Below are 26,824 nucleotides of genomic sequence, written 5' to 3'. Positions count from 1 at the left end.
GAGAACGTAGATAATATGTTCAAGACATAACACAAAATCTAACAATACGAAAAGGTTCCTTTGGATCCAGTGTGATAAAGTTTGTTCCATTTTAGAAACCTTCTACCTTCCATCTCATCCTATCTACATATCTTTCTATACTTTATCCCCTCACGTATGTATCTAGTTTCTATTTAATGTGATGTGAATCTTTCCATATCATCGCCATATAATAAGATCTGCATTCTCAACACCCTGTCAGTAAAATTTCTTCTGAATTCCAGTCTATTTAGTCCATTCTCTACATGGCAACAGAAATTTAAGAGCTTAGAGGACGTACTCAAGGGTTTTTGATATATACACCTTTGATGTATATTCAACATTTTTCTACTTTCAAAGGATTCTACAATTTATTAATTAAACAATGCAATGTAAAGTAATAATAATATTGTATACCTGAGTGATTGGTTAGGTAGGAATTACGATATTGCCTCTGAGGCTGGGTAAATTTAAGAGGAATTAAGGGGGTCAAGGAGAAGATGTAGAAAACATTCACAAAAACTAAGAAAAATAAGATCAATTTTTTTAATCACAGGTGTTTAAGAATAAATCAAATGGTGAAATGAACTGGGATCAGAAAATGGGATTATGAGAGTCATCAGAAGTGGGATGGATTAATTTTGTATAGCACAAACAATATGAACAGAAAAGAATTGCAATTACCAACAGTTAATTAGCAATCAGTTTCACAGAATCATAGCAATGATACACTGATCTTGCAGATTTTTCCTCCCAAAAATTCAGGCAATGTACAGGACTTCTGGCAACACATTATTTCTACCTGATTTTGATCTGGAGCCACACACAGGAAACAGAATTAGCACGAAATTGAGAATATCCACTGCTGCCATATAAGCTGCTGTAAAAACCTGGAAACAGATCAAAATATAGAACATTAGCCTTTTTGAAAGAACGATTCATTTCTGTGCATTCTGGATGTTGTCCTGTCTAATCATCTTATGCCCGATCTAATCTTCTAAAGGATGCAAGTGTCCTCTACTGGCAGGACCCTATGTGAAGTAAATGCTGACCAAGCACAAATAAATTCCTCAAAGAGAAAGAAGCCGCAAGCATTAATTTGTGCCTGAGTAAGGACATTTTATTTTCGGAATGCATTACACTGAGAGCTGATGCAAAATAACCTAAGTATAGTTATTTAAACAGTGCAAGTTTGGAGGGAATTTGAAAATTGTACCTTGATCTGGATGGATTCAACAGATGAGTGAGTGATGGTGAAGATCTAACAATAGCTTAATCCATAGTGAACAAAAGTTCATCTATTGAACAGTTTGCCTTTATTTAATCCAACTTTCAACAGTACGTGCCAAGTCTGATGAAGAAATCTAATGAAACTTTATATCTTTATTTTCATATGCATGCCAGGAACCTGAGTGAATGAGCCCAAGTCAGCAGTATATAGACTTCTATATGCATATGCAGTTAACCAGGTCACAATCTGCAGATGGAATTGCTTAACCCATGCTTTTAAAAAAGGAAAAGTTAAATCATTGATAGATCACCACCATTATTCCACTTATTAACTAACTCTGCCCAGACCAAGATACAGATCTCAGATTCTAATTGCACAGTTCAATTAGATTGATGCTAAGCCCTCAAGGGAGACACTATTTTAAATCTCAGTTAACAATTAAGATCATACATAATCAAAAATGGATATGTCATTAAACGTTGGAAGTAGAGACCATAGAATAGTACAGTGCAGTACAAGCCTTTTGGTCCACGATATTGCACCAAACTATATAAACTCACTCCACAATCAATCTAATGCTTCCCTCACATGCAACACATAATTCTTTTTAGGTAGGCACATGGGTGCAGAAAAGAGTCTCTTAAATGTCCCTATTGTCTTAGCCTCTACCATCACCCCCTGCAGGGTGTTCCAGGCATCCATCACTCTCTGTGTAAAAATCCTACATCTGTCATCTCCCCTAAACTTCCCTCCACTCATCTTAAACTGATGTCCTCTGACATTTGCTATTGCCACCCTGCCACCCTGGGAGAAAAGGCTGTCCACTCCATCCTGATCTAGATGGAGCTGTCCACTCCATCTTGTTCGTCCGTAATGTGCTGTGTCGTATGACATGTGTGAGCATGCTCTTTTCATCACCACAATTGTTCTTGGTGAATTTTTTTCCAAAGAAGTGGTTTGCCATTGCCGCCTTCTTTAAAACACACGTGATCCCATCGGTTATCAATTCTCTTCAGAGACTGTCTACCTAGCATGAGTGGTTGCAAAACCAGGACTTGTGATGTGCACCAATTGCACACCTGAACATCCACCACCTGCTCCCATTGTTTCACGTGACAACGTTCGGGGGGGCTAACCAGGTGCTACATCTTTAACAAGGGTGACCTGCAGGAGGAAAGGAACAAATTACACCTCCTTTGGTGGAGAGATACCTCAAACCCGGCACTCCATATATGCCTCTCAATCTTATACACCTCTATCAAGTCTCCGCTTATCCTCCATCACTTGAAAGAGAAAAGCCTGGCGCACTCAACCTTCCCTAAGGTATGTTCTCGAATCCAGGAATCATCCTGGTAGATCTCCTCTGCGCCCTCTCTGATGTTTTCACATCCTTCCCATAATAAGATGACTAGAACAGAACACAGTATTCCAAGTATTATCCAACCACAGTTTTACTGGGCTGTAAATAACCCCGCAGCTGGTGAACTCAGCTGCTCAGCCATAGGCCTTCTTAACTACTCTTTTGGGCTTGTGCAGTAACTTTAAAGGATCTATGGACTTGCCCACTCCCCGTCCCCCCAAGATCCCTCTTTTCCTCTAGACCACTAAGAATCTTGCCTTTAACCTTGTACTCTGACTTCAAATTCAATCTTCTAGACTGTATCACCTCACACTTTTCTAGATTGAACTGCATTCCCACAGCTCTGCATCATGTCTATAAACTATTGTAACCTGCAACCTTTCACTCTATCCATGACACCACCAACCACTGTGACATCTGTAAATTTACTCACCTGCCCTACCACTTCCTCATCTAAGTTATTTATAAAACTAACAAAGAGCAGGTTACCAACCTGCAGGCAGAATACATTCCATCTACAACCACCTCTACCAACTACAGACAAGCCAATTCCAAATCCATGCAGCCAAATTTCCATGGATCCCATGCCTCATGACTTCCTGGAAGAGCCTACCATGAGGAACTTTGTTAAAACCCTTACCAAAATACATATACACCCTATCCACTGCTCTACCTTGATCAATTTGTTTTGCCACCTCCTAGAAAAACTCAGAGTCTTGAGACATGACCCACTTCTCACAAATCCATGCTGAGTAACCCAAGTAAGACTGTACTTCTCCAAATGCTCATAATTCCTTTCCCCGGGAATCCTTCTCGTTAAGTTTACCTCTACTGACAAAAGACATACTGGTCTATAATGCCCAGGGTTATCCTTATTACCTTTACTGAACAACAGAACAACATTTTCCATCCTCTAATACTCTGATACTGCTCTTGTGGCAAGTGAGGACATAAAAATCAGAGTTAACACTCCAGAAATCTCTTCCTTTGGCTTCCCATATATCCAGTCTGGCTCTGGGGACTTACAGTATCTATCCTAATGTTTCTCAGAAGCTCGAACTGCCTCTCTCTTATCCTCAACATGCATTGACACATTAGTCTGTTAGGATGTATGGGATTTGTTTTCAGTAGTGAATTGAAATACAATGGTCCAAACATTCGACCAGGTACTTTCTATCATGATTCACTTGATGTCATTGTTCCATAAGGCTTGTGTCAAATAATGTAATGCCCTATACAATTCTACAGGTGAAACTTAAACAGCATGTTCTTGAAATCTCTTTAATCAAATCAAGCTTTGAACAACAATTCAGAAAACTGCTGTCAGATTTTTTCCCCTTCTTGAGTGAGGTAAGTTAAAATTAATGCTTAATAACACAGAGAATAGATTTCAGAAATTGCAGAGGATTTGCAAGTTCATGTAATTTATACATCACAAAAAGGACATATTTGATCTCCAATCATAGTCTTGAAGTAAAGGATGGCAAAACAATGATGTTAACCGCATTGATTAGTTCTCAGGCATGATTGTATGAGAGTGTGAGGGGGGAGAGAGGGGGAAGGGGAGAGAGGGGGGAGAGAGGGGAGGGGGAGAGAGGGGAGAGAGAGGGAAGGGGGGAGAGAGGGAAGGGGGAGAGGGGGGGAAGGGGGAGAGAGGGGGAAGGGGGAGAGAGGGGGAAGGGGGAGAGAGGGGGAAGGGGGAGAGAGGGGGAAGGGGAGAGAGGGGGAAGGGGAGAGAGGGGGAAGGGGAGAGAGGGGGAAAGGGAGAGAGGAGGAAGGGGAGAGAGGGGGAAGGGGAGAGAGGGGGAAGGGGGAGAGAGGGAAGGGGGAGAGAGGGAAGGGGAAGAGAGGGAAGGGGAAGAGAGGGAAGGGGGAGAGAGGGAAGGGGAGAGAGGGGGGAGAGAGGGGGGGAGAGAGGGGGAAGGGGAGAGAGGGGGGAGAGAGGGGGGGAGAGAGGGGGAAGGGGAGAGAGGGGGAAGGGGAGAGAGGGGGAAGGGGAGAGAGGGGGAAGGGGAGAGAGGGGGAAGGGGAGAGAGGGGGAAGGGGAGAGAGGGGGAAGGGGAGAGAGGGGGAAAGGGAGAGAGGGGGAAAGGGAGAGAGGGGGAAGGGGAGAGAGGGGGAAGGGGAGAGAGGGGGAAGGGGAGAGAGGGGGAAGGGGAGAGAGGGGGGAGAGAGGGGAGGGGAGAGAGGGGAGGGGAGAGAGGGGAGGGGAGAGAGGGGGAAGGGGAGAGAGGGGGAAGGGGAGAGAGGGGGAAAGGGAGAGAGGGGGAAGGGGGAGAGAGGGGGAAGGGGGAGAGAGGGGGAAGGGGGAGAGAGGGGGAAGGGGAGAGAGGGGGAAGGGGAGAGAGGGGGAAGGGGAGAGAGGGGAAGGGGAGAGAGGGGAAGGGGAGAGAGGGGAAGGGGAGAGAGGGGAAGGGGAGAGAGGGGAAGGGGAGGCATCAATCTTGTGAAGTTTCATCAATTAACAATTGAAAGGTATGAGAAAGGAGATGCTAATAAATTATTTATGTTCTACACTGATCCCTATTTATGTATAATTTTGTTACATACAAGTAAATAATAAAATTTTAAGTAAGTTTATTTCGAGAGGGGACCAATATCCTTGAAGCCAGGTTTGTTAGTTTAATCTAGAGTGGGTTAAATTAATATGGTAGGGGAATGGGGACCAGTATGATAGAGCTGAGGTTGAGCCAGCAGATTTACAAGTAAATGATGTTATATGTGATATGAATATAAGGAAGGACAAGCCAATGATTGGGTAGAACTGCAGACAGAGTGAAGAGTTAAGTTGTACCACAGAGACAAAACTCATAAGTGTGAAGAATGCAGGACTGAAGATGCTGTATTTAAATACACATAGCATTCGGAATAAGTGGACAAACTTTTGGGCCAGTTTGAGATTGGTCAGTATGACATTGTGGCCAAAAGAAGGTCACAGTTGTGAGTTTAACATCAACGGATATACCTTGTATCAAAAGGACAGGCAGGAAGGCTTAGGCAGTAGTGTGGCTCTAATGGTAAGAGACGGAATTACTTCTTCAGAAGGACATGACTTGGGGTCAGAGAATGTCAAATCTTTGTGGGTGGAGTAAAGAAACTGCAAGGGTAAAAAGCCATTATAGGAATCATATATAGTCTCCAAATACTAGCCTAGATGCGAGGTTGAGTTTGCAAATGGAATCAGAAAAAGCATGTAATAGGGGTAATGACACGATTGTAATGGGGGACTTCAGTATGCAAGGGGATTGGGAAAATCAGGTTGGTGACAAATTGCAAGAGAGGGAATTTTTTTGAATACCTACGAGATGGCTTTTTAGAGCAGGTTGTGCTTGAGCCTACTTAGGGAAAGGCTATCTGAGATTGGGTGTTGTGTAATAACCCAGATCTTATTAAAGAGCTTAATGTAAAGGAACCTTTAGGAGACAGTGATCATAATATGATTGAATTCCAACTGCAACTTGAGAGGGAAAAGCATAAGTCACATGCATCAGTAGTGCAATGGAATAAAGGGAGTTACTGAGGCATGAAAGAGGAGCTAGCCCAGGTGGATTGGAGGAGAACACTGGCAGGAGTAACGGCAGAGCAGCGGTTGCTGAAATTCCTGGGAGTAGTTCGCAAAGCGCAGGAAAGATATGTCACACAGAAGTGGTTCTCAAATGGCAGGGCTAGGCAGCCATGGCTGACAAGGGAAGTTAAGGACTGCATAAAAGCCAAGGAAAGGGCATATGAGGTAGCAAAAGTGAGTAGGAAGTTAGAAGATTGGAAAGTTTTTAAAATCCAACAAAAGGCAACTAAAAAAGCAACAAGAAGGGGAAAGATGAAATATAGGGCAAACTAGCCAATAATATAAAGCAGGATACTAAAAGTCTTTTTTAGTAATAAAGCAAATAAAAGGGATGTGAGAGTTGATATTGGACCACTGGAAAATAATGCTAGTGAGGTAGTAATGGGGGACAAAGAAATGACGGATGAACTTAAGTACTCTGCTTCAGATTTTACTGTGGAAGACACTAGCTGTATGCCAGATGTCTGTGAGCATCAGGGAGCAGGAGTGGGTGCCATTGCCATTACAAAGGGAAAAGTGCTAAGCAAAACTCAAAGATCTTAAGTCACCTGAACTAGATGGATTACATCCCAGCGTCCTGAAAGAGATTACTGAAGAGATAATAGAAAACATTGGTCATGATCTTTCAAGAATCACTTGATTTTGGCATGGTCTCAGAGGACAGGCAAATTGCAAATGTTACTCCACTCTTTAAGAGAGGAAGACAAAAGAAAGGAAATGATAGGCCTGTTAGCCTAACCTCAGTTGTTAAGAAAGTGTTGGAGTTCATATTAAGCATGAGATTCTGGGGTACTTGGAAACCAATGATCAAATATCAGGGTGGTCCCACAGGGAATGCAAAAAGAGAAGGGGTATATGTGGCACCTTTATAGTGCAGCAGCGCTGGAGGGTCCCACCCAGGTAATTCACAGGAAGCCCAATGGCTCGGTGCCAGCAGAGTTAAGGTATATGGACAGGAAAAGAATGGAGGGTTATGGACTGAGTGCAGGCCAGTGGGACTAGGTGAGAATAAGCGTCGGCATGGACTAGAAGGGCCGAGCTGGCCTGTTTCCGTGCTGTAATTGTTATATGATTATATGGTTATAAATGTCAACTGCCCAAGGCTAATTAAAGGGGCCAATGGCTAGGTGCTCATTGATGGGCAAGGAGGGGTCAAACCTTGCTTGGCAGGTGGCATGCCTTCCAATCAGCTAATGGGCAGTGCTGCCACGTGACAGTCATGACCCCTCCAATACAGAAGGTTATTATCTAAATGGGGAGAAAATTCAAACATCAGAAGTGCAGAAGGACTTATGAGTCGGGGAGCTTGGCCGAGGGTCTGGGCTGAGAACTCGGTTGAACCTGTGCAAGGTGTCAGTTCACTTGTATCAGGAAGGTCCAACTGGGCAAGGGTTGGCCTGTGCACGCTTGTGTTTCTGGTTCTGATGCAGGTAGAAGCGAGGCTGAGCAAGCTGCTGAACTGCCGCCTTTGGTGAGGCAGCTAGGGAGAAATAAAGGGAATGAGGGGATAGTGTAGGGACGGATGAATGAAAACCGAGACAAAGGGAGTAAAAGAATAAGAAATGATAGTGGAGAGAGCACTGAAAGTGAGGAAGAAGAACAAGTTCAGAGAGGAAGTGTTCTCATAATAAGGTTTAATGAGAAGGCTCAAGGACACATAAAAAAAATTAACCCATTTGTGCTAACAACAACACTGGCAAATAAGACAGGGGAAATAGTACTTGCGAAAGTCCTTAATGATGGCAATCTATTGGTAAGATGTGCAAATGAGGAACAGCTTGAGAAAGCACTCAAATTAAGAGAGATAGGAAAATGTAAGGTGGAATACACAGGGAGGTTGGGAGCATGAAATGGTGGTGGGTGTAAAGGAGTGATCACGGGGGTACCAATGAGTATCAATATGGAGGAGTTAAAGAGGAATATCAGAAGAGGAAAAGTAATGAATGTTCAAAGACTGAAAACAACAAAGGAGGAAGTGAAAAAGGAAAGTGAAACAGTATTGATTGAATTTGAAGAAGAATGAGTGCCAAGGAAAGTGTTCCTGGGTTTCATGAGTTACCCAGTAAGAGTGTATGTGCCAAATCCATTGAGGTGCAAATGTTTGGACACATGGCTAAAAACTGTAATAGGCAGAGGAGATGTGCTGGATGTGGGGGTGATCATGAGTATGGAAAGTGTGGAACAGGAGTGCAACCAAAATGCTGTAATTGTGGAGGAGCTCATAATGTGGTATATAGTGGGTGTGAGGTTATGAGATGGGAGAATAAAATTCAAGAAATAAGAGTGAAAAGAAAGATCACTTATGCAGAAGCTATAAGAAATGTCAAGAGAACAGAATAATGTTCCTAATGAACAGGAGCAAGAGGGATGTGAGAGATGCAACAAAGAATAAATGACAGGACTTATGTAGAGAAAAAGGCTTATGTAGACAATAACATTCATTGCAGGAGTGATTAATAGTACAGCTGAGGTAAAGTCAAAAAGTGAAAAAATTCAGCTGGTTGTCAAAGCAGCAATGAACCATTTAGAGCTAGTAGGATCAACATGGGAAGAAGTGAGTGAGAACCTCACTAATCAGTCAAACCAGGAAGAGCCATGGGCTGGTTAATACTAAATATGGTGATTATTTTGCAATGGAATGCAAGGACCTTACTGGCCAATAGCCAGGAATCCAAGCAGTTTATTAAAGAAATGGTTGTAAAATCGGATGTAGTGTGTATTCAGGAGACTTGGTTGAAACCACCTTTAGACTTTGTGGTATGTGGATATATGATGATAAGGAAAGACAGAAATCCAGGTGGAGGAGGGGGTTGTGCTACATTAATCAAAAAAGATATACCATATAGGGTACTGGAAAAGGGAGATGATCAGGAATACATAGTGGTGGAAATGTGGGAGAGAGGGGAGGGAGTGGTTATAATTAACTACTACAATCCAAGTAAAAAGGTTGGATTTGGATAGCCTACTAAGGATACCAGGACAAAACAGACATGAAGTGTGCAGATTTCAATGCTCACAGCACAACATGGGGGGGATTCTTTTACAGATTCAAATGGAAAGGTAATTGAAGATTGGATGGAAGAAAAGAATTTGGTGTGTATGAATGATGGTAGAGGAACAAGGATAAAAATAACAACAGGAACTGAGTCAGTATTAGATATCACGTTAGTGTCTAATACCTTGGCTGGAGTTAGTAACTGGGGAGGTTGGACTGCTTCAACAGTAGGCAGCGATCACTATCCAGTTTCATGTTCAGTGGGTGAAAGAGTTGGAGTAAGATCAGGTGGTGGAATCCCAAAGTGGGTGTTTGGAAAAACAGATTGGGTTAAGTTCCAGAAGTTGAGTAAAGAAGCATTGACAAGGATTGACATTTCTGGAGATATAGATGAATTAAGCAGCCAGGTGACTTCAGCAATTACTATGGCAGCAGAAGGATCTATACCCAGGAGTAAAAATAGGATGAATAGAAAACTGGTTCCATGGTGGACAGAGGAATGTTGTCAGACTGTAAAAAAACAGAAATAGATCATTTAGACTAGTTAAAAGAACCCATAATATGCAGCATTTGATTCAATATAAGGTGGCACAGGCAGTGGTGAGAAGAACTATACGTCAAGCTAAAAGGGCAAGTTGGAGGAGTTTTTGCAACAAAATAGGAAGAACAACACCTGTGGGAGAGATATGGGGAATGATTAAGAGGATGGGAGAAGATAGAAGGGATTGGGAGTATCCAGTAATGATATCTGAGAAGGAAACAGCGTCTCCAGCAGGGATTAGGCTGAGATCGTGGCCAAGTCATTTGTAAAGATACATAGTTCAGAAACTTCGGCTGAAGAACAGAGAAAGGAAAGAACAATGAGTCAATACCCAGGTGTGTCAAACAGGAGGGAAGAAAAATGATATACGGTAATTGATGAACCAATTACGCTGGCAGAGATGGTGAGAGCAATAAAGAGATCGAGACCAACATCCCCAGGGAAAGATCTGATATGCTATGTTAATCCTAAAAGATCCAGGAGAAGGAGCGCTCTTGAAGTTGCTGCATCTTTACAACAGAGTGTGGGAGGAGGGAAGATTACCAAGTGCATGGAAAGAAGCAGCAGTAATTCCAATAAGGAAACCTGGCAAGGATCCATCAAAACCCACTAGCTACAGGCCAATAGCACTAACATCAAATATATGTAAGGTAATGGAAAGGATGATAACAGAAAGGTTATCGTATGACCTTGAGAAGAGGGGAATGCTGGCAAGTTATCAGAGTGGTTTTGGGAAGAGAAAGAATTCCATGGACTCGGTGATAAGGTTAGAGACAGAAATAAGCAAGTCCCAGGCAAATAAAGAGTCAGTAGTTGCAGTGTTTTTTTGACACAGAAAAAGCCTATGACATGATGTGGAAGGAAGGATTGTTAATTAAACTGCACAAGATGGGGGTTGGTGGGAGTGTTTTTAATTGGATAAAAGATTTTTTGTTTGGTAGGAAAATTCAAGTTCAGATTGGGTCAGAATTATCAAAACAGTACATAGTGGGAATTGACACACCTCAGGGTAGTGTGATTAGCCCGTTACTTTTCAACATTATGATCAATGATACCAGTGGATATAGGTAGATCACTGTTTGCGGATGATGGGGCCTTGAGGAAAAGAGGCAGGAACATGGAGCATATAATCAGGAAACTACAAGGAGCAATTGATGAAGTGGTAGAGTGGGGTTATGATTGAGGGTGTAGATTTTCAGTAGAAAAAACTCAAACTGTATATTTCACCAGGAAAAGAATTGAGGTAGGGAAGAAGTTAAGGATGTATGGGATTGAATTAGAAAGGGTTAGTCATTTAAATTTCTGGGAGTTACATTTGATTCACGGTTAACATGGGCAGACCATATCAAGAAAGTTGAGGAGAAATGTAAAAAAGTAATAAATGTGATGAGATGTTTGACTGGTAGAGAATGGGGAGCAAGTTGTTCAGCGTTGAAGAGAATGTATGTGGCTTTAGTAAGATCTGTGTTGGACTATGGAAGTGTAGCATATGGATCAGCAGCTAGGTCTCTTATTAGGAAACTGGATGTGATTCAGACTCAGGTTTTGAGAGTGTGCAGTGGGGCTTTTAAAACATCACCAGTATCAATCCTACAGGTAGAATTGGGAGTAATGCCTTTGGAACTAAGAAGGATGCAATTGATAGCAAACTACTGGGCACAATGCAGGGGCACAATGATTCTCACCCCACAAAAGGAGTGTTGCAGGAGTGCTGGGAGAATGGGAGGTTTCAGGGGGATAAATTTAGTCGTGTAGGGCATGATATTACTGAAGAATGTGGAGTGTTTGATCTAAGGATAAGTCCTTCAGTAGTTTATCCGATTGTAGCTCCATGGAAGATTGTTGGTGCTGGAATCGTGGTGACACTTGTGGGCTGCCCACCATAATCCTCACTGACTTGATTTGATGCAAATGACACTTTCACTACACAAAAAAATCTGCAAGGCTGGAAATCCAAAGTAAAACAATGCTGGAGGAACTCAGCAGGTCAGGCAGCACCTATGGAAAACAGTAAACAGTCGACGTTTCAGGCCGAGACCCTTCTTCTCCAGTCCTGAAGAAATGTTGACTGTTATTCTTTTCCAAAGATGCTGCCTGACCTCCTGAGCTCCTCCAGCATTTTGTGTATGTTGCCTTGACACACTTCACTGCACGTTTTGAAGTTTCAATGTACATGTGATCTATGAAGTGACTCTTCATCTAACCTTCTGACCACTGGGGTGCTGTAGCTTTTCCAGAGCTGTGATATTTTAATTTACCTGGCCCACTCTAACCTCAGTCTTTGGCCTTTACCACTCAAACATACAGGAGTAACATCCCACTCTTTCTACAGGTACAGACTAACTCTGAGATCAACACCAGACTCAGCTATTTCAAATAGCCAGTTTATCCAGTCTGAGTCAGAAACAGCCACTTCTAGTACAAAAGCAGGGAGTTCCCAGATGCTTGCTAGTCCAAATAATCTCTGGAAGGGTGTGTAAAGGGAGGGTATGGGGGGGTAAGGTTGGCATTTTAGGTTGATCAGCAGGGGCATTGGCTCAGTTTCTCTTTCTCCCTCTCTCTCTCTATATATAATTGCTGCTTGCTCTACTGGGTATTCTTCAAATCTTTTCAATTTTTGTCTCAGATTTACGTTTTCTGTTTTTGACATTTAGTCCCTGGCTCGTCCTGATGTAATTCAGTACTTTTTTGTCAGTACAGAAGCAGCCTGTGCTTTGGACTTTCCAAAGTTTCTCCTACCTTCAGATTTCCACCATAGCCACATTTTCTACATTACAGCTCAAAAAAGTTAATTTCTGCCCTCTCTCCTCTGTCCTCCCTCCTCTTCCAGACAGATCAGAGACATTAACTTCAGCATCCTCTTCTTCTGGACTCCACCATATCACACATTTCTCCTCAATCATTTCAAAGCACTTTTCTACAATGTTTAAATATGTGTGCTAGTTTTCTAAATTGTCTCAGTATTTTCTCTCCACAGCTGACTCACCTGCTGAGTGTTCTTCTGTTTGTATTGCAGTAACAAAAGCTATTGCATATGTAATAAATTAAACATTATAATTTTATATTGGACTTACTAGACTAAATTTAACAAGCCGGTGTTCCTATCCTAACTCTTCTACTTTGTAATTATGTTTTCTTAGTATAAACGCCAACATTTTTACACAAACCAGTTATCTGTACTTTTGTATTAAATTATTTAATGGAACAAATCCAAAGATCAGGGGGATTTCAGAGAGGAAATGAATGTTTCAGATAACAAGATTGTTCAGTGTTCAGAATCATGAAACTTCCACAAGAGGAAACAAATGAATGCCTAAAGTTGCAATATTGCTTTTTTCCAACATATGAATAACAACAACATATAAAAAGCTGGAAAACAAACGTTCTTTGAAAGATTAGCAAGGGAAAATTTGTGGAAGACTGATGCCAAGAGCACGGAAATTTTTGAGTACCACTAATGAGTTTCCATAAATTATAATCACCTACCTGAATATTCAGTTGTTTTGCAAGAAGGGCTCCAAACATGTTGCATATATTGCCCACAAAGGCATAGATAACAAAATATAAGGATTCTTCCTTCCAAAGTCTCTGTTTACAGCGGAAATAAATCAACCTGAAATCAAATATGAAGAAAATGTTGACTGCAATAACTTAAGAGTTTCCATTTCTAAATTTTTAGATTCAAAAATAAAAGTCAAATCTGCTTCATCATAATTTATCACTCTGTAGCTCTCTACACCTGCCTTCTGTATAAATATACTTGTACATTCTGTAACACAAGTACAAATAACCTTGTTAAGAAGTTTTCATGGGAGCTAAGTTTAATCACATGTTCTAATCATTTAGATTCTCAATGAGAATGCACACAATCAAATCCTTCTAAAATACTGCATGGTCATCAACAGACTATTAGTCCAATAGACAAGTCTTTGGGTTCTTGTTCATCTTCAGAACCATCCAAAATTTGAATAAATCAACAGTGTATTTAATTTGCAGTTCTAACTGAGAGCAGGTGGCTACCAATACTTCTCTACTAAGAGACAGTAAATATTAAATTATAATACAAGTCAAGCTCTCTCATTGGCTATCCAACCCATAGGAGGATGGTTGTTCCTTTCAGTCAGTTAGTAGGGTGTGATATGTGCGTCCTGGAGTGGCTGTACAGGCCGATCCTTGACAGGCACTGCTTGCACATACTTGACAAGCGAGACCTGGAGGGGCAGCAGGGGCAGAAGCTCTGTTGTGGTGCTTCCTGTGCCTTTCCTCTGTTGCCCCTATGAGCTTGTTCTCAGCAGTGTCCACACCTTTTCTGATGGTGTCCCCCCACTGTCAGCTTTCTTGAGGCTCCTGTGCAGAACATCCTTGTACTGAAGTCACTGGCCCCCTCATTTTCGGGTGCCACTGGACAGTCGGCCGTACAAGATGTCCCAGGGCAGTCTTCCATCAGGCATTCTGACAACATGTCCTGCCCAGCGCAGTTGGGCTGACATCACCAAGGTTGAAACTGCTGGCATTCCGGCTCGAGAGAGGACCTCGGTATTGGAGACTTTGTCTTGCCGGATGATCTTCACCAGAGAACGTAGGTGACGCTGCTGCAGTTGGTCAAGCTGGCGTAAATGACTCTGATATGGGCACCACATCTCACATCCGTATAGTAAGGTGGTGGCATCCGTCGGTCTCAAGAGACCATGGATCTGCGCCTGGAGTTTCCATGGCGCAGGCCTGGGCAGGGTTGTATGGGAGACCAGCAGTTGCCCAAGCTGCAGGCCTTCCCCTCTCCACACCACCGATGTTGTCCAAGGGAAAGGCACTAGGACCCATGCAGCTTGGTACCGGTGACGTCACACTGCAATGTGTTATTAAATGCCTTGTTCAAGGACACAGATACACTGCCTCAGCTGAGGCTCGAACCAGTGACCTTCAGGTTATTAATCTGATGCCTTGCCCACTAGGCCACGCGCCAACACGCATATAGCAAGACTGACAATGGCCCTATATACCTTCCACTTGGTGGCCAACCTGATGTACTGTGACCAAACTCGATCTTTCAGCTGACCAAAGGCAAAGCAGGCCTTTCTGGTTCTTGACTCAATCTCTCCATCCAGAGAAGCTGTGGATGTTACTATGCTGCCCAGGTAGCAAAACTTGTTGACAGCATTTGTCCTCATCGATGAGGACAGTTGGTTCTTCGTAGCTTGAGCCAGGAACCAGTTGGTACAAAACTTCCGTCTTTTTCAGGCTGACTGTCAGTCCGAAGCTTTTGGCTGCACTGGCAAAGCAACTGGTGATCTCCTGTAAGTCTTCGAGAGAGTGGGCAACCAGTGCACAGTCATCAGCAAACTGTAGCTCATGCGCCACAATGTCCCTGATTTTTGATTTTGCTCTCAGTCTTGCAAGGTTGAGGAGCCCGACATCAACCCTCATTTGTAGAAGACCCCCGACTTCAGATCTGATGTGGCATCCTGAAGAACAGCAGCGAAGAATAGTCCAAACAGAGTAGGAGCCAAAACACAACCCTGTTTTACACCACTGCTGATGGGAAATGGGTCTGACAACTCACCACACATGTTGATGTGGCCTTCCATGCCTTCATGGAACTGACAGATGATGTTGATTAGGCGTAGGGGCAACCAAATTTTGGTAGGAGCTTCCACAGGCCATCTCTACCAACAGTGTCAAACGCTTTGGTTAGATCAACAAATGTGACCTAGAGACTTCTCTGCTGCTCAACACATTTCCCTTGGAACTGCCTTAGTGAGAAGATCATGTCCACTGTACCACGGCCTGTTCGAAAACCACGCTGGCTATCTGGAAGGATGTTGTCACTGATATGCAGAGACTGAAAGACTGGGTGTGTTCCAGGAAACTACTAACATGCCCTATTCTGCAGCAAAGCTGCTTGCTGCCGTCACACAAGATAAATATAATTTATTTGTTTAAGAATCTGTACCTTATTACATGAAACCACTTGGGGGAGACGTGCATGGATAAAGAGCAGAAGTATTTAACTAGCAGAAGTAGTGAAATCACTATGAAGTGGACAAATTGTGGGCTATGGAGGAAGGAAGTGTTCGATTGATTTTAGAGTAGGTTAACAGGTTGTCACAATATTGAGCGCCAAAGGGCCTGTTCTGTTCTGTAATGTTTAATGTTCTTAAGTATCATTATGAACTGAAATAGAAAATTTAAGTGCTGATTTTCATATGTACCAAAACTGGAATTATTGATTACCCCAAGCAAAAATCAAGAGTCTGCTGTTGTACCTACCAACATCTCCAGTGAAAACCATTAATTATCTGTTTACATAAGATAATTGGATATTATAAAAGTAAAATTCAGGGATTAAGCAACTCTTCCAAATGATCTTAAACACTGCACTATTTTGTTCTATTTTATCCTCTCAAAGACAAACGTGATCACAATTCAGTACAACTACCAACCCACAAGTCATCAATTCTGAAAACCCAAAAGTATTTCTAATCTTTTTCCCTCATAACCGCATAACCATTCCCTTTTCATACATTCTTTTGTTCAAGGCAGAAATGTCATCTTGGAACTAGTACTCTCATCTCTCCAAAATACTTCCAGAGATCTTTAACTAATAAATAGGCCTCGGTCTTTCACAAAGGAATGCCTCTGATAATGCAGCATTCCTTCTGTAACACACTGGAATATTGTCTTTTATTTTGTGATCCAGTCTTATCCCTAACAATTTTTCATCCAGTGACAAGAGAACTATTGACTGATTCAAAGTGATGAAAGCCACACAAAGCTCTGGCTCATATTCTTTTTTTCCCCCCACTTTATTTTGTATTCATTTAATTTTTTGTCTTTGCACTGTATTGCTGTGACAAAACAACAAATTTTGTGTCCTATAATAAAGAGATATCATTGCACAATAATTGAAATTGGGTTTTGCAGCTGCATGCTTGCTATTTGGTCAAATAGGACCTTTTCTTTTTCAACAAAAGCAGTTGTTCAAAAATACAGTAAGTCACTGTTTTTAGGATTAACACTATTTTGAACAGCAACAGAATTCAGGCAGCTGAGAAAACTATTCTGCCCTAGAAAACTATCCACCAAACATCTTGCCAAATATAAATTAAACACCTTGTCAGGTTCAAATAATGTGATTAAGTCACATTGATAAAATCTCTGCAGTTTATTAGGATGGATCTTGTTAGCCAATGGCAGAAGCACCATTGTTAAACTTAAATCAGTATTTTGGAACCTCCATGAATGCAGCATGAAACACAAATATCTTGGGATTACTTTGCGTCAAAGTTCAGCATTCAGCCTAGTTTTATTGCGATTTTCCTGTTAATGTTGGATGACCTTTCAGATCCAACAGCCCAATAATTTCATTAGGAATTACAAAGTTATGGATCAGGAGGCTTTTTAAAAAAAAACTTTTTAAATTAATTATTCCTTTTTATTGGCTATCTTTATCTATGGGATTTTAGATTATTTTAATTATACTGATATTCACTAATCTTAAAATTATTTGCCTGAACTTTACTAGTTTTTGATCTTTGCTAGAATTCAGAGGCACTTAAAAACTATTTTTTAGAAATCTCAAGAGGACAGAATATAAAAGCAGGAATGTAATGCTGAGGGTGGTGGGGTGAGATACATCTCTATCAAAGATGTAAGGTGCCCCTTCCCTCCGCTAGCCTGCAGGTTACCTTTGAGCAAGGTGTAGCACCCCCAATCAGGGTCCCATGAAACAATGGGAGCAGGTGGCAGATGGTTGTTTGAGCAGCTGGTGCTTATCACAAGTCCTGCTTATGCGACCACTGATGCCAGGCACACAATCTCTGATAAATGTTGGCTGCACCCATCTTGTAAAGACTCTGCTCAGAAGAAGGCAATGGCAAACCACTTCTGAGAAAAGTTTGGCAAGGACTATCATGGTCATGGAACTATGATCACCCACATCATACAACACAACTCACAATGATGATGATGATGTAATGCTGAGGATTCATAAGGCATTGGTTAGACCACATTAAGTAATTTTACTGTAAGTAATTTTGGGCCCCTTATCTAAGAAAGGATGTACTGGCATTGGAAAGGGTCCAGCGGAGGTTCACAAGAATGATCCCAGAAATGTAAGGGTTAATATATGAGGCGCATTCAATGGTTCTGGACCTGTACTTGCTGGATTTTAGAAGAATGAGAGGGGGATTTCATTGAAACCTATCAAATATTGAAAGGCCTAAAAAGAGAATCTAAGACCAGAAGGTGCACCCTCAGAATACGTCCCTTTCGAAGAAAGATGAGGAGGAATTTCTTTAGACAGAGGGTGGTGATTCTGTGCAATTCATTGCCACAGGCCAAGTCTTCAGGAATTTTTAAAATGGAAGTCGATAGGTTCTTGAATAGTAAGGGCCTCAAAGGTTAAGGAGAGAAGACAGGGAAATGGGGTTGAGGGGGGTAATAAATAAGCCATGATCAAATGGTGGAGCAGACTTGATAGGCTAAATGTCCTAATTCTGTTCGTATGTCTTATGGTCTAGCATGGGTGGGGTGGAGACTGTTTTGAGGAGATTGTTGGTGTTTTACTCAAAAAAGGTCAGATATTATTCTTGCACTTCATAAGCCATCACTCATGCTATATTGAGATGAGCTTAAATCTGAAAAGCACACCCAGAGGCTGACTGGCTCTCAGTAAGGCATGTGATATTCTTCATGCTCCTCACAGGGAGTGCTGAGGAAACTTACAAATAGCAATCTGAAAAAAACACCGGAAACACTCTTGAATTTGTAGAGAGCAGCATTAGAAATCTTCTTTGAATAATACAAATCAACTTAAGTAGCTGTTTAAATTGGGAGTTCAAATTTATTAGAGGTTGACTAATTCTTTCAAAAGGAAATTTAGATCTCAGAAATTAAGAGGATGCACAGAAAATAAGGCAATTGTGACTGATTAAAGAGAAATCCTAATGAAAGGTGATTGGCCTGAAACATCAACTCCTTCTCTCTGTCCATTGAGGCAGCCTGTTTCTGACGTTCTGTAATTTTATGCCTCATCACTGGGACAGAGCTGATCTTGCGTGATGCCTGGAAGTGATACACAGCAGAATTATCACAGCACTTTGCTTTCCGATCAAAACGTTTGCTCAACATCCGACTGGCTCTAAATAACCAGGAAAATTAAGAAAACACCCAGTGAAACTTGTGATATTGCAAACAGTGCCTACTTTCCAGCCTCATGGGCCATTTGTTCCTCCAGGGATCTGACTGCACAGTAATGAAACTTTTCTCTGCTTATGTGAGTTATTTACAGCTAAACAGCCAGGGTTTTCAGGCAATTTAGCTACAGAGCAAGTTACATGGTGAGGAGAGCTCCCTTCCTCAATGCTGAGGGTATTTTTAAGCAGTCCCTGGGGACCAAGGATGACTTGGGACCACCCTGGTTTTGAGTTGGTGAAGTTTATGAAGAATTCCCAGCAGTTATGCAGAAGGGACAGGGGGTGCCTTACAAGGCAAGCAAAAAGTAATCCATGAACTATTGCGTTTCCTCCGCTGGACACAGGAGCCATGTGCTCCCCATGCAGGGATCTATAGTACTCAATGACATCCCAAGAGTTTCTTCTCCATTCAAAGGGCAAGGATCTCCAGGACTGCTAAAGTCATGCAACATGCAACATTCCCTTCTGCCCAAATGGCCCATGCTGACCAAGTATCAGTCTAAACCTTTCCTCTCCGCTCACCTGTCTAAAATTTCACACCTGAAGCCAAAGGGGTCCAATATCCTAGCAGACAGGTTTAATAGAGTTGTTAGGGAGTGTTTAAAGTAGTTTGGCAGGGTGATGAGAACAGCAATGATAGAGCTGAAGAAGGGGAAAACAGAAATAAATCAAAAATAGTGTGCAACAGAGGTGATAGGAAGGACAAGCAGGAGATGAGGCATAATCCCAGCCAGTGGAATGAGTTACAGGGCATGGTGCAGTTAAAACAGAAAGCAACAAATACTGGACTGAAAGTGTTATAGTTGAATGCACGCAGCAAAAGGAATAAAATGGGCAATCTTGAAATTCAGCTACAGATTGGTAAGTATGATGTTGTGGCCATCTCTGAACCTTGGCTAAAGGATGGCTGCCATTGGGAGTTGAATGTCCAAGGATATAAAGTGTATCAGAAAGATAGGTTAGTAGGCAGAGGGGGTGGTGTGGCCCTGTATGAGAATAATATTAAATCATTAGAAAGGGATGACATAGGATCAGAAGGCGTAGAGTCTCTATGGGTTGAGATAGGAAATGACAAGGGTAAAAGGACCCTAATGGCTGTTGTATACAGGCCTCCAAACAGCAGCCGGGATGTGGATTACAAATTACAGCAGGAGATAGAAAAGGCATGGCAGAAGGGCAATGTCATGCTAATCATTGGGAATTTTAACATGAATATGGATTGGGAAAACCAGGCCAGTACTGAACCTCAAGAGAGAGAATTTGTAGAATGTCTAAAGCTTAGACTCTAAGGGTTCAGCTGTGCTGGATTGGGTGTTGTGCAATGATCCAGAGGTGATAAGAGAGCTTAAGGTTGAGGAACCCTTAGGGAACAGTGATCACAATATGATCGAGTTCACTTTGAAATTTGAGAAGGAGAAACTAAATTCCAATGATTCAGTATTTCAGTGGATAAAGGAAATTACAATGGCATGAGAGGGGAACTGGCCAAAGTTGACTGTAAAGGGGCACTAGCGGGAAGGACAGCAGAGCAGCAATGGCTGGAGTTTCTGCGACCAATGAGGGAAGTGCAAGACAGATATATTCCAAATGAGAAGAAATTTTCAAATAGAAGGAGGACACTACCATGGCTGACAAGTGAAGTCAGAGCCAAAGTAAAAGTAAAAGCAAAAGAGAGGGCATACAGGGAAGCAAAAGCTAGTGGGAAGATTAGGAAGTTTTTAAAAACTTGCAGAAGGAAACTAAGAATACCTCCAGGTATTCCGTAAACTCATCCCTAACAATCTATTCCAACAAATTCCCAACCACTGATGTCAGGCTAACTAATCTATAGTTTCCTTTCTGCTGCCCCTCACACTACTTAAATAGTGGAGTAATATTTGCAATCTTCCAGTCATCTATCGATTCTTGAAAGATCATTGTTAATGCCTCCGCAGTGTCTCTCCAGATACTTCCTTCAGAACCCAGGTCCAGGAGATTTACCCACCCTCAGACCATTCTCAGTCTGAGCACCTTCTCAGTCATAAACTCAGAAACTAAGAAGGTCATTAGGTCATTAGGAAGGAAAAGATGAATTATGAAAGGAAGCTTGAGACTAATATCAACAAAGATACTAAAAGCTTTTTAAAGTATATAAAAGGTAAAAGAGAGTTGAGGGTAGATATAGGACCAATAGAAAATGATGCTGGAGATATTGTGATGAGAGACGCTGAGATGGCAAAAGAACTGAATGCATAATTTGCATCATCTTCACAGTGGCAGACATCTGCAGCATACCGGACATTCAAAAGTGTCAGGGAAGTGAAGCATGTGCTGTGAAAATTATGACTGAGAAGGTGCTCAGACTGAGAATGGTCTGAGGGTGGGTAAATCTCCTGGACCTGGGTTCTGAAGGAAGTATCTGGAGAGACACTGCGGAGGCATTAACAATGATCTTTCAAGAATCGATAGATGACTGGAAGATTGCAACTATTACTCCACTATTTAAGTAGTGTGAGAGGCAGCAGAAAGGAAACTATAGATTAGTTAGCCTGACATCAGTGGTTGGGAATTTGTTGGAATAGATTGTTAGGGATGAGTTTACGGAATACCTGGAGGCACATGACAAGATAGGCCAAACCCTGCATGGTTTCCTGAAAGGAAAATTCTGCCTGACTAATCTGCTGCAATTTTTTGAGGAAATTACAAGCAGGGTAGACAGGAGATGCAATAGATGTGAAGACCTTTGACAAGGTATTGCATGAGGCTGCTTAGCAAGATAAGAGCCCATGGAATTATGGGGAAGTTACTAGAATGGGTGGAGCAATGGCTATTTAGCAAAAAACAGAGAGTGGGAATAAAGAGATCCTATTCTGTCTGGCTGCCGGTTACCAGTGGAGTTCCACAGGAGTCCGTGTTGGGACCACTGCTTTTTATGATATATGTCAATGATTTGGACTATGGGATTAATGGATTTGTGACTAAGTTTGCCAATGATACAAAGATAAGGTGCGGGTAGTGTTGAGGAAATAGAGCCTGCAGAGAGACTTAGATAGTTTAGGGGAATGGGCAAAGAAGTGGTAAATGAAATACAATGTTGGAAAATGCATGGTCATACACTTTGATGGAATAAATAAATGGGCAGACTATTATTTAGATGGAGAGAGATGCAATGGGAATTGGGAATCGTTGTGCAGGATACCCTAAAAGTTAACCTCCAGGTTGAGTCAATGGTGAAGAAGGCAACTGCAATGTTGACATTCATTTCTAGAGGTACAGAATATAAGAGCAGAGATGTGATGTTAAGGCTCCATAAGGCACTTGTGAGACCACTCTTGGAGCATTGTGTGCATTTTAGGGTTCCTTATTTTGGAAAGGATATACTGACATTGGAGAGGGTTCAGAGAAGATTCACGAGAATGCTTCCAGGAATGAAAGGCTACTGTATGAGGAATGTCTGGCAGCTCTTGTGCTGTATTCCCTGTTCAGGAGAATGAGGGGGAATCTCATAGATTCAATCCGAATGTTAAAAGGCCTGAACAGATTAGATATGGCAAGGTTATTTCCCATGGTAGGGGAGTCTAAGACAAGAGGGCACGACTTTAGGACTAAAGGACGTCCATTTGGAATAGAGATGTAGAGAAATGACTTTAGTCAGAGGGTGGTAGATCTGTGGAATTTGTTGCCATGAGTAGCTGTGGAGGCCAAGTCAATGTGTGTATTTAAGGCAGAGATAGCTAGGTTCTTGATTAGCCAGGGCATCAAAGGGTATGGGGAGAAGGCAGGGGAGTGGGAATGACTGGAAGAATGGCCGAATTGCCTACTTCCACTCCTATATCTTATGGTCTTATGTCAGCGACGAAGCCAGTAAAAACATCCTCTGACAATCCCTTTCCGTTTCTGAGCGTCCGCATGAGGAGTCTAACATCCGACATGCGAGCGACCTGGTCTGCCCAAGACGTTGCTCATTGGCTGTTTGCTTACCCTTTGCGGAAAATCTGGCAGATCGTGACCCAGTCGGTGCAAATATTGTTGCAGCGAAACTCGTTCACGCATTCACCTCCTTTGAAAGCAGAGATCGTCCATATCAACAATCGCTCTTCCGCCCCACTGCCATTTTACAAAAAGGAGTATTGTTTCTAAATCATAACTGCTTCAAAACATTAAATTTTAGGTTACTTACGTAATGTGGGCGACCACCCAAAAAAGCTGCGATAAAGCCCAGAGCGCGAAGGATATGCAGACCTGGTCGTGGGTAAAGCAGTTGATCCAGTAATTCCAGTTCCAGAAGAGAGACGAGCCAGGCTCAACCGCACTGCTCCGATTGCCCAGTTCACCAGCTTTCATCCTCGTTGTAAACTTCGACAGGTATTACTGCCTCAAACATGACGAACCCCCTTCATTCCGTAAACTCTCTTTCACGTAAACTTCCGATAGCGATCCCTGCTGCTCATGGTGCTCCCACTGCTACAATAGAGCTAAAACCGGCCCTTCGGCACCGAATGGAGCCGAAAGTTTGACGCCGCGCTGCAATCCCTTCCTGCTTCCCCTTTCGGCTGGAACCGTGACGACAGTCGCCCCGAATCCTAATTCCTTAAAGGCAAATTGTTGAGGCGGGGTTGCCGTGGAGAGGACTCCCTGGGCATCTCCTACCTACCTTGCAATTTCCATTTACATCGTACTTCGAGAGCCTGAACGTCGCTATCACTTTCGATGTTCGTTTTAAAGTCAAAACAGGTATGTTTCCAAATGAAACAGGCACTTATTGAAAAGTCTTAAAGGTGCAGCATTCCTCTCACTTAAGGTTGCAAATACTAGTTACCGAGTTGTCCTCAGTTTGCTCCTACACCGTACTGCGGTCTTCAGACAATAACAAGCCCTGGGAATCCGCGCTTCATGGGAAGTTGTCAATTACTTTCTTATCGGGTAATCTCACTACAATCAGAATCAGAATCAGGTTTATTATCACCGGCATGTGACGTGAAATTTGTTAACTTAGCAGCAGCAGTTCAATGCAATAAATAATCTAGCAGAGAGAGAAAAAAACAATAAAATAAAAAAATAAACAAACAAGAACATCTATTACTTATATTGCATAGATTATTTTAAAAACGTGCAAAAACAGAAATACTGTATATTAAAAAAGTGAGGTCGTGTCTAAAGCTTTAAAGTCCATTTAGGAATCGGATGGCAGAGGGGAAGAAGCTGTTCCTGAATCACTGAGTGTGTGCCTTCAGGCTTCTGTACCTCCTACCTGATGGTAACAGTGAGAAAAGGGCATGCCCTGGGTGCCGGAGGTCCTTAATAATGGACGCCGCCTTTCTGAGACACCGCTCCCTGAAGATGTCCTGGTACTTTGTAGTCTAGTATCCAAGGTGGAGCTGACTAGATTTACAACCTTCTGCAGCTTCTTTCTGTCCTGTGCAGTAGCCCCTCCATACCAGACAGTGATGCAGCCTGTCACAATGCTCTCCACGGTGCAAATATAGAAGTGTTTGAGCGTATTTGTTGACATGCTAAATCGCTTCAAACTCCTAATAAAGTATAGCTGCTGTCTTGCCTTCTTTATCACTACATCAATATGTTGGGACCAGGCTAGATCCTCAGAGATCTTGGCACCCAGGAACCCGAAGCTGCTCACTCTCTCCACTTCTGATTCCTCTATGAGGATTGGTACGTGTTCCTTTGTCTTACCCCTCCTGAAGTCCACAATCAGCTCTTTCGTCTTATTGACGGTTGTTGCTGCGGCATATCTCACTCCTGTACACTCTCTTGTCTCCATCTGAGATTCTACCAACAATCGTTGTATCGTCAGCAAATTTGTAGATGGTGTTTAAGCTATGCCTAGCCACACAGAAAAGTGTATAGAGAGAGTAGAGCAGTGGGCTAAGCACATACCCCTGAGGTGCGCCAGTGTTGATCGTCAGCGAGAAGAATATGTTAACACCAATCTGCACAGACAGTGGTCTTCTGGTTAGGAAATCGAGGATCCATTTGCAGAGGGAGGTACAGAGGCCCAGGTTCTGCAGCTTCTCAATCAGGATTGTGGGAATGATGGTATTAAGTGCTGAGCTAGATAATGAACAGCATCCTGATGTAGGTGTTTGTGTTGTCTAGGTGGTCTGAAGCCGTGTGAAGAGCCATGGAGACTGTGTCTGCCGTTGACCTGTTGTGACGATAGACAAATTGCAATGGGTCCAGGTCCTTGCGGAGGCAAGAGTTCAGTCAAATAGCTCCATGAATTTTAAAGGACCGTAAGTTAGCCCCAAAGTTGAAAGTCTAAAACTGCCGATGCTGCAAAGCTGAAATTTAAAAACAAATCAAAAAGCCTGGAATGCTCAGCAGAAAGAGCCGCTGCCTCGCAGCTTCAATAACCTGGGTTCGTTGAAGCTGCAGCAATCATACCGGTGCAGAAAAGCAGAAGGGCAAGCTGCCTTAACCCTTACATACTGTTCATAATTCTATACCTTCACAGTATGGTCCGGGTCAATTTTGACCCGGCCCAAGAATATCCTCATAACAAGTGCCTATACAAAATTTTGAACCAAAGATCTATTTAGAATGTATAAATACACTATCTGGCATTAATAAACGGGTGATTAATCCTTAATTAATGTTTCAGAGGGTGTTTCAATAGATACGGGTCAAATTTGACCCGGAACAGCCTCAATGTACAAAAATTTGCAGCACCTGTACAAAAGTGTAAAATTTTTAATTATTTTCATTTTTGCGGATTTTGGGTCACTTTAGGAAAAGTCATCAAATTTCAGCTTAAAAAATTGGCATTTAGGGTGTTTTTACTGCTGTCAAATGTCAAAATGGGACAAATTTGACCCGAACGTTATGTTAGGGTTAACGACTATCGTCCGGTGGCACTCACACTAGGAAGCGCTTTGAAAGGTTGGTTATGGCTGCAATCAGCTCCTCTAAGCAAGGACCTTGATTGGATCCACTGCAGCTTGCCTAAGTCAACAGCGGATGCGATCTCATTAGCTCTTCATGGGGCCTTGAATCAACTGGACAATGCTAATACTTAAATCAGGGCAAACGAAAGAAAATCTGCAGATGCTGGAAATCCGAGCAAATTTTAATCAGGCTGTTGTTTCTTGACTACAGTTCAGCGTTTAACACAATCGTTCCCTCAGTTCTAATAAACAAGCTCCAAAGCCTGGACATGTGTCCCTCCCTCTGCAAATGGATTCTCGACTTCCTCACCGGAAAACCGCTGTCTGTGCGGATCGGAAAGAACGTCTCCACCTCGCTGATAATCACCACTGGCGCTCCTCAAGGGTGTGCGCTTATCCCACTGCTCTACTCTCTCTACACCCATGACTGTGCAGCTAGGCACAGCTCAAATGCCTTCTACAAATTTGCTGCTGATGCAACTATTGTCGGCAAAATTTCAGATGGTGACAAGAAGGCGAGATAGATCAGTTAGTTGAATGGTGTCACAGCAACAACCTTGCATTCAAAGTCAGCAAGACCAAAGAACTTGTGGTGGACTTCAGAAAGGGCAAGACCAGGGAACGCTCACCAGTCCTCAGAGGGATCAGAATCAGAAAGGGTGAGCAATTCCAAGTTCCTGGGTGCCAACATCTCTGAGGATCTATCCTGGGTGTAGTTACAAAGAAGGCACGACAGCAACAATATTTCAATTAGGAGTTTGATGAGATTTGGTACATCACCAAAGATACTTGCAAATTTCTACAAATGGACGGTGGGGAGCATTCTAACTGGCTGCTTCACTGTCTGGTATGAGGGCAGGACACTGTACAGGATAGAAATAAACTACAAAAAGTTGTAAACTCAATCAGCTCCATCATGAGCACTAGCCTTGCCCACCCAAGACATCTTCAAGGAGCATGTCTCAAAAAGACAGCATCCATCATTAAGGACCCACTATTACCTTGGATATGCCCTCTTCTCATTGCTTCCATCAGATAC

General features: G+C 42.5%; 1 protein-coding gene across 3 annotated transcripts in view; it reads right to left on the bottom strand.

Moving 5' to 3' along the window:
* tmem44 (transmembrane protein 44) overlaps positions 1–23,438 on the bottom strand; it is a 48,985-nt gene extending 25,547 nt beyond the window's left edge. The window contains exons 1-3 of one of the 3 annotated variants that reach the window (XM_059945489.1): positions 23,064–23,438; positions 13,197–13,323; positions 821–908 (exon numbers count right to left, since the gene is read on the bottom strand). In XM_059945489.1, coding sequence (XP_059801472.1) covers positions 821–908; positions 13,197–13,323; positions 23,064–23,227 — 379 coding nt within the window. In that variant the 5' untranslated portion in view covers positions 23,228–23,438. The remainder of the gene's footprint in view (positions 1–820; positions 909–13,196; positions 13,324–23,063) is intronic. The other 2 variants (XM_059945473.1, XM_059945481.1) reach the window with 2 other exon arrangements.
* Between the last annotated feature and the right edge of the window lie 3,386 nt (positions 23,439–26,824).

This window comes from Hypanus sabinus, chromosome 2, assembly GCF_030144855.1.
Source record: "Hypanus sabinus isolate sHypSab1 chromosome 2, sHypSab1.hap1, whole genome shotgun sequence".
NCBI classification, from domain to species: domain Eukaryota; kingdom Metazoa; phylum Chordata; class Chondrichthyes; order Myliobatiformes; family Dasyatidae; genus Hypanus; species Hypanus sabinus.
The sequence above is the reverse complement of the archived record's forward strand: the minus strand, read 5'-3'. Positions and strand labels throughout refer to the sequence as shown.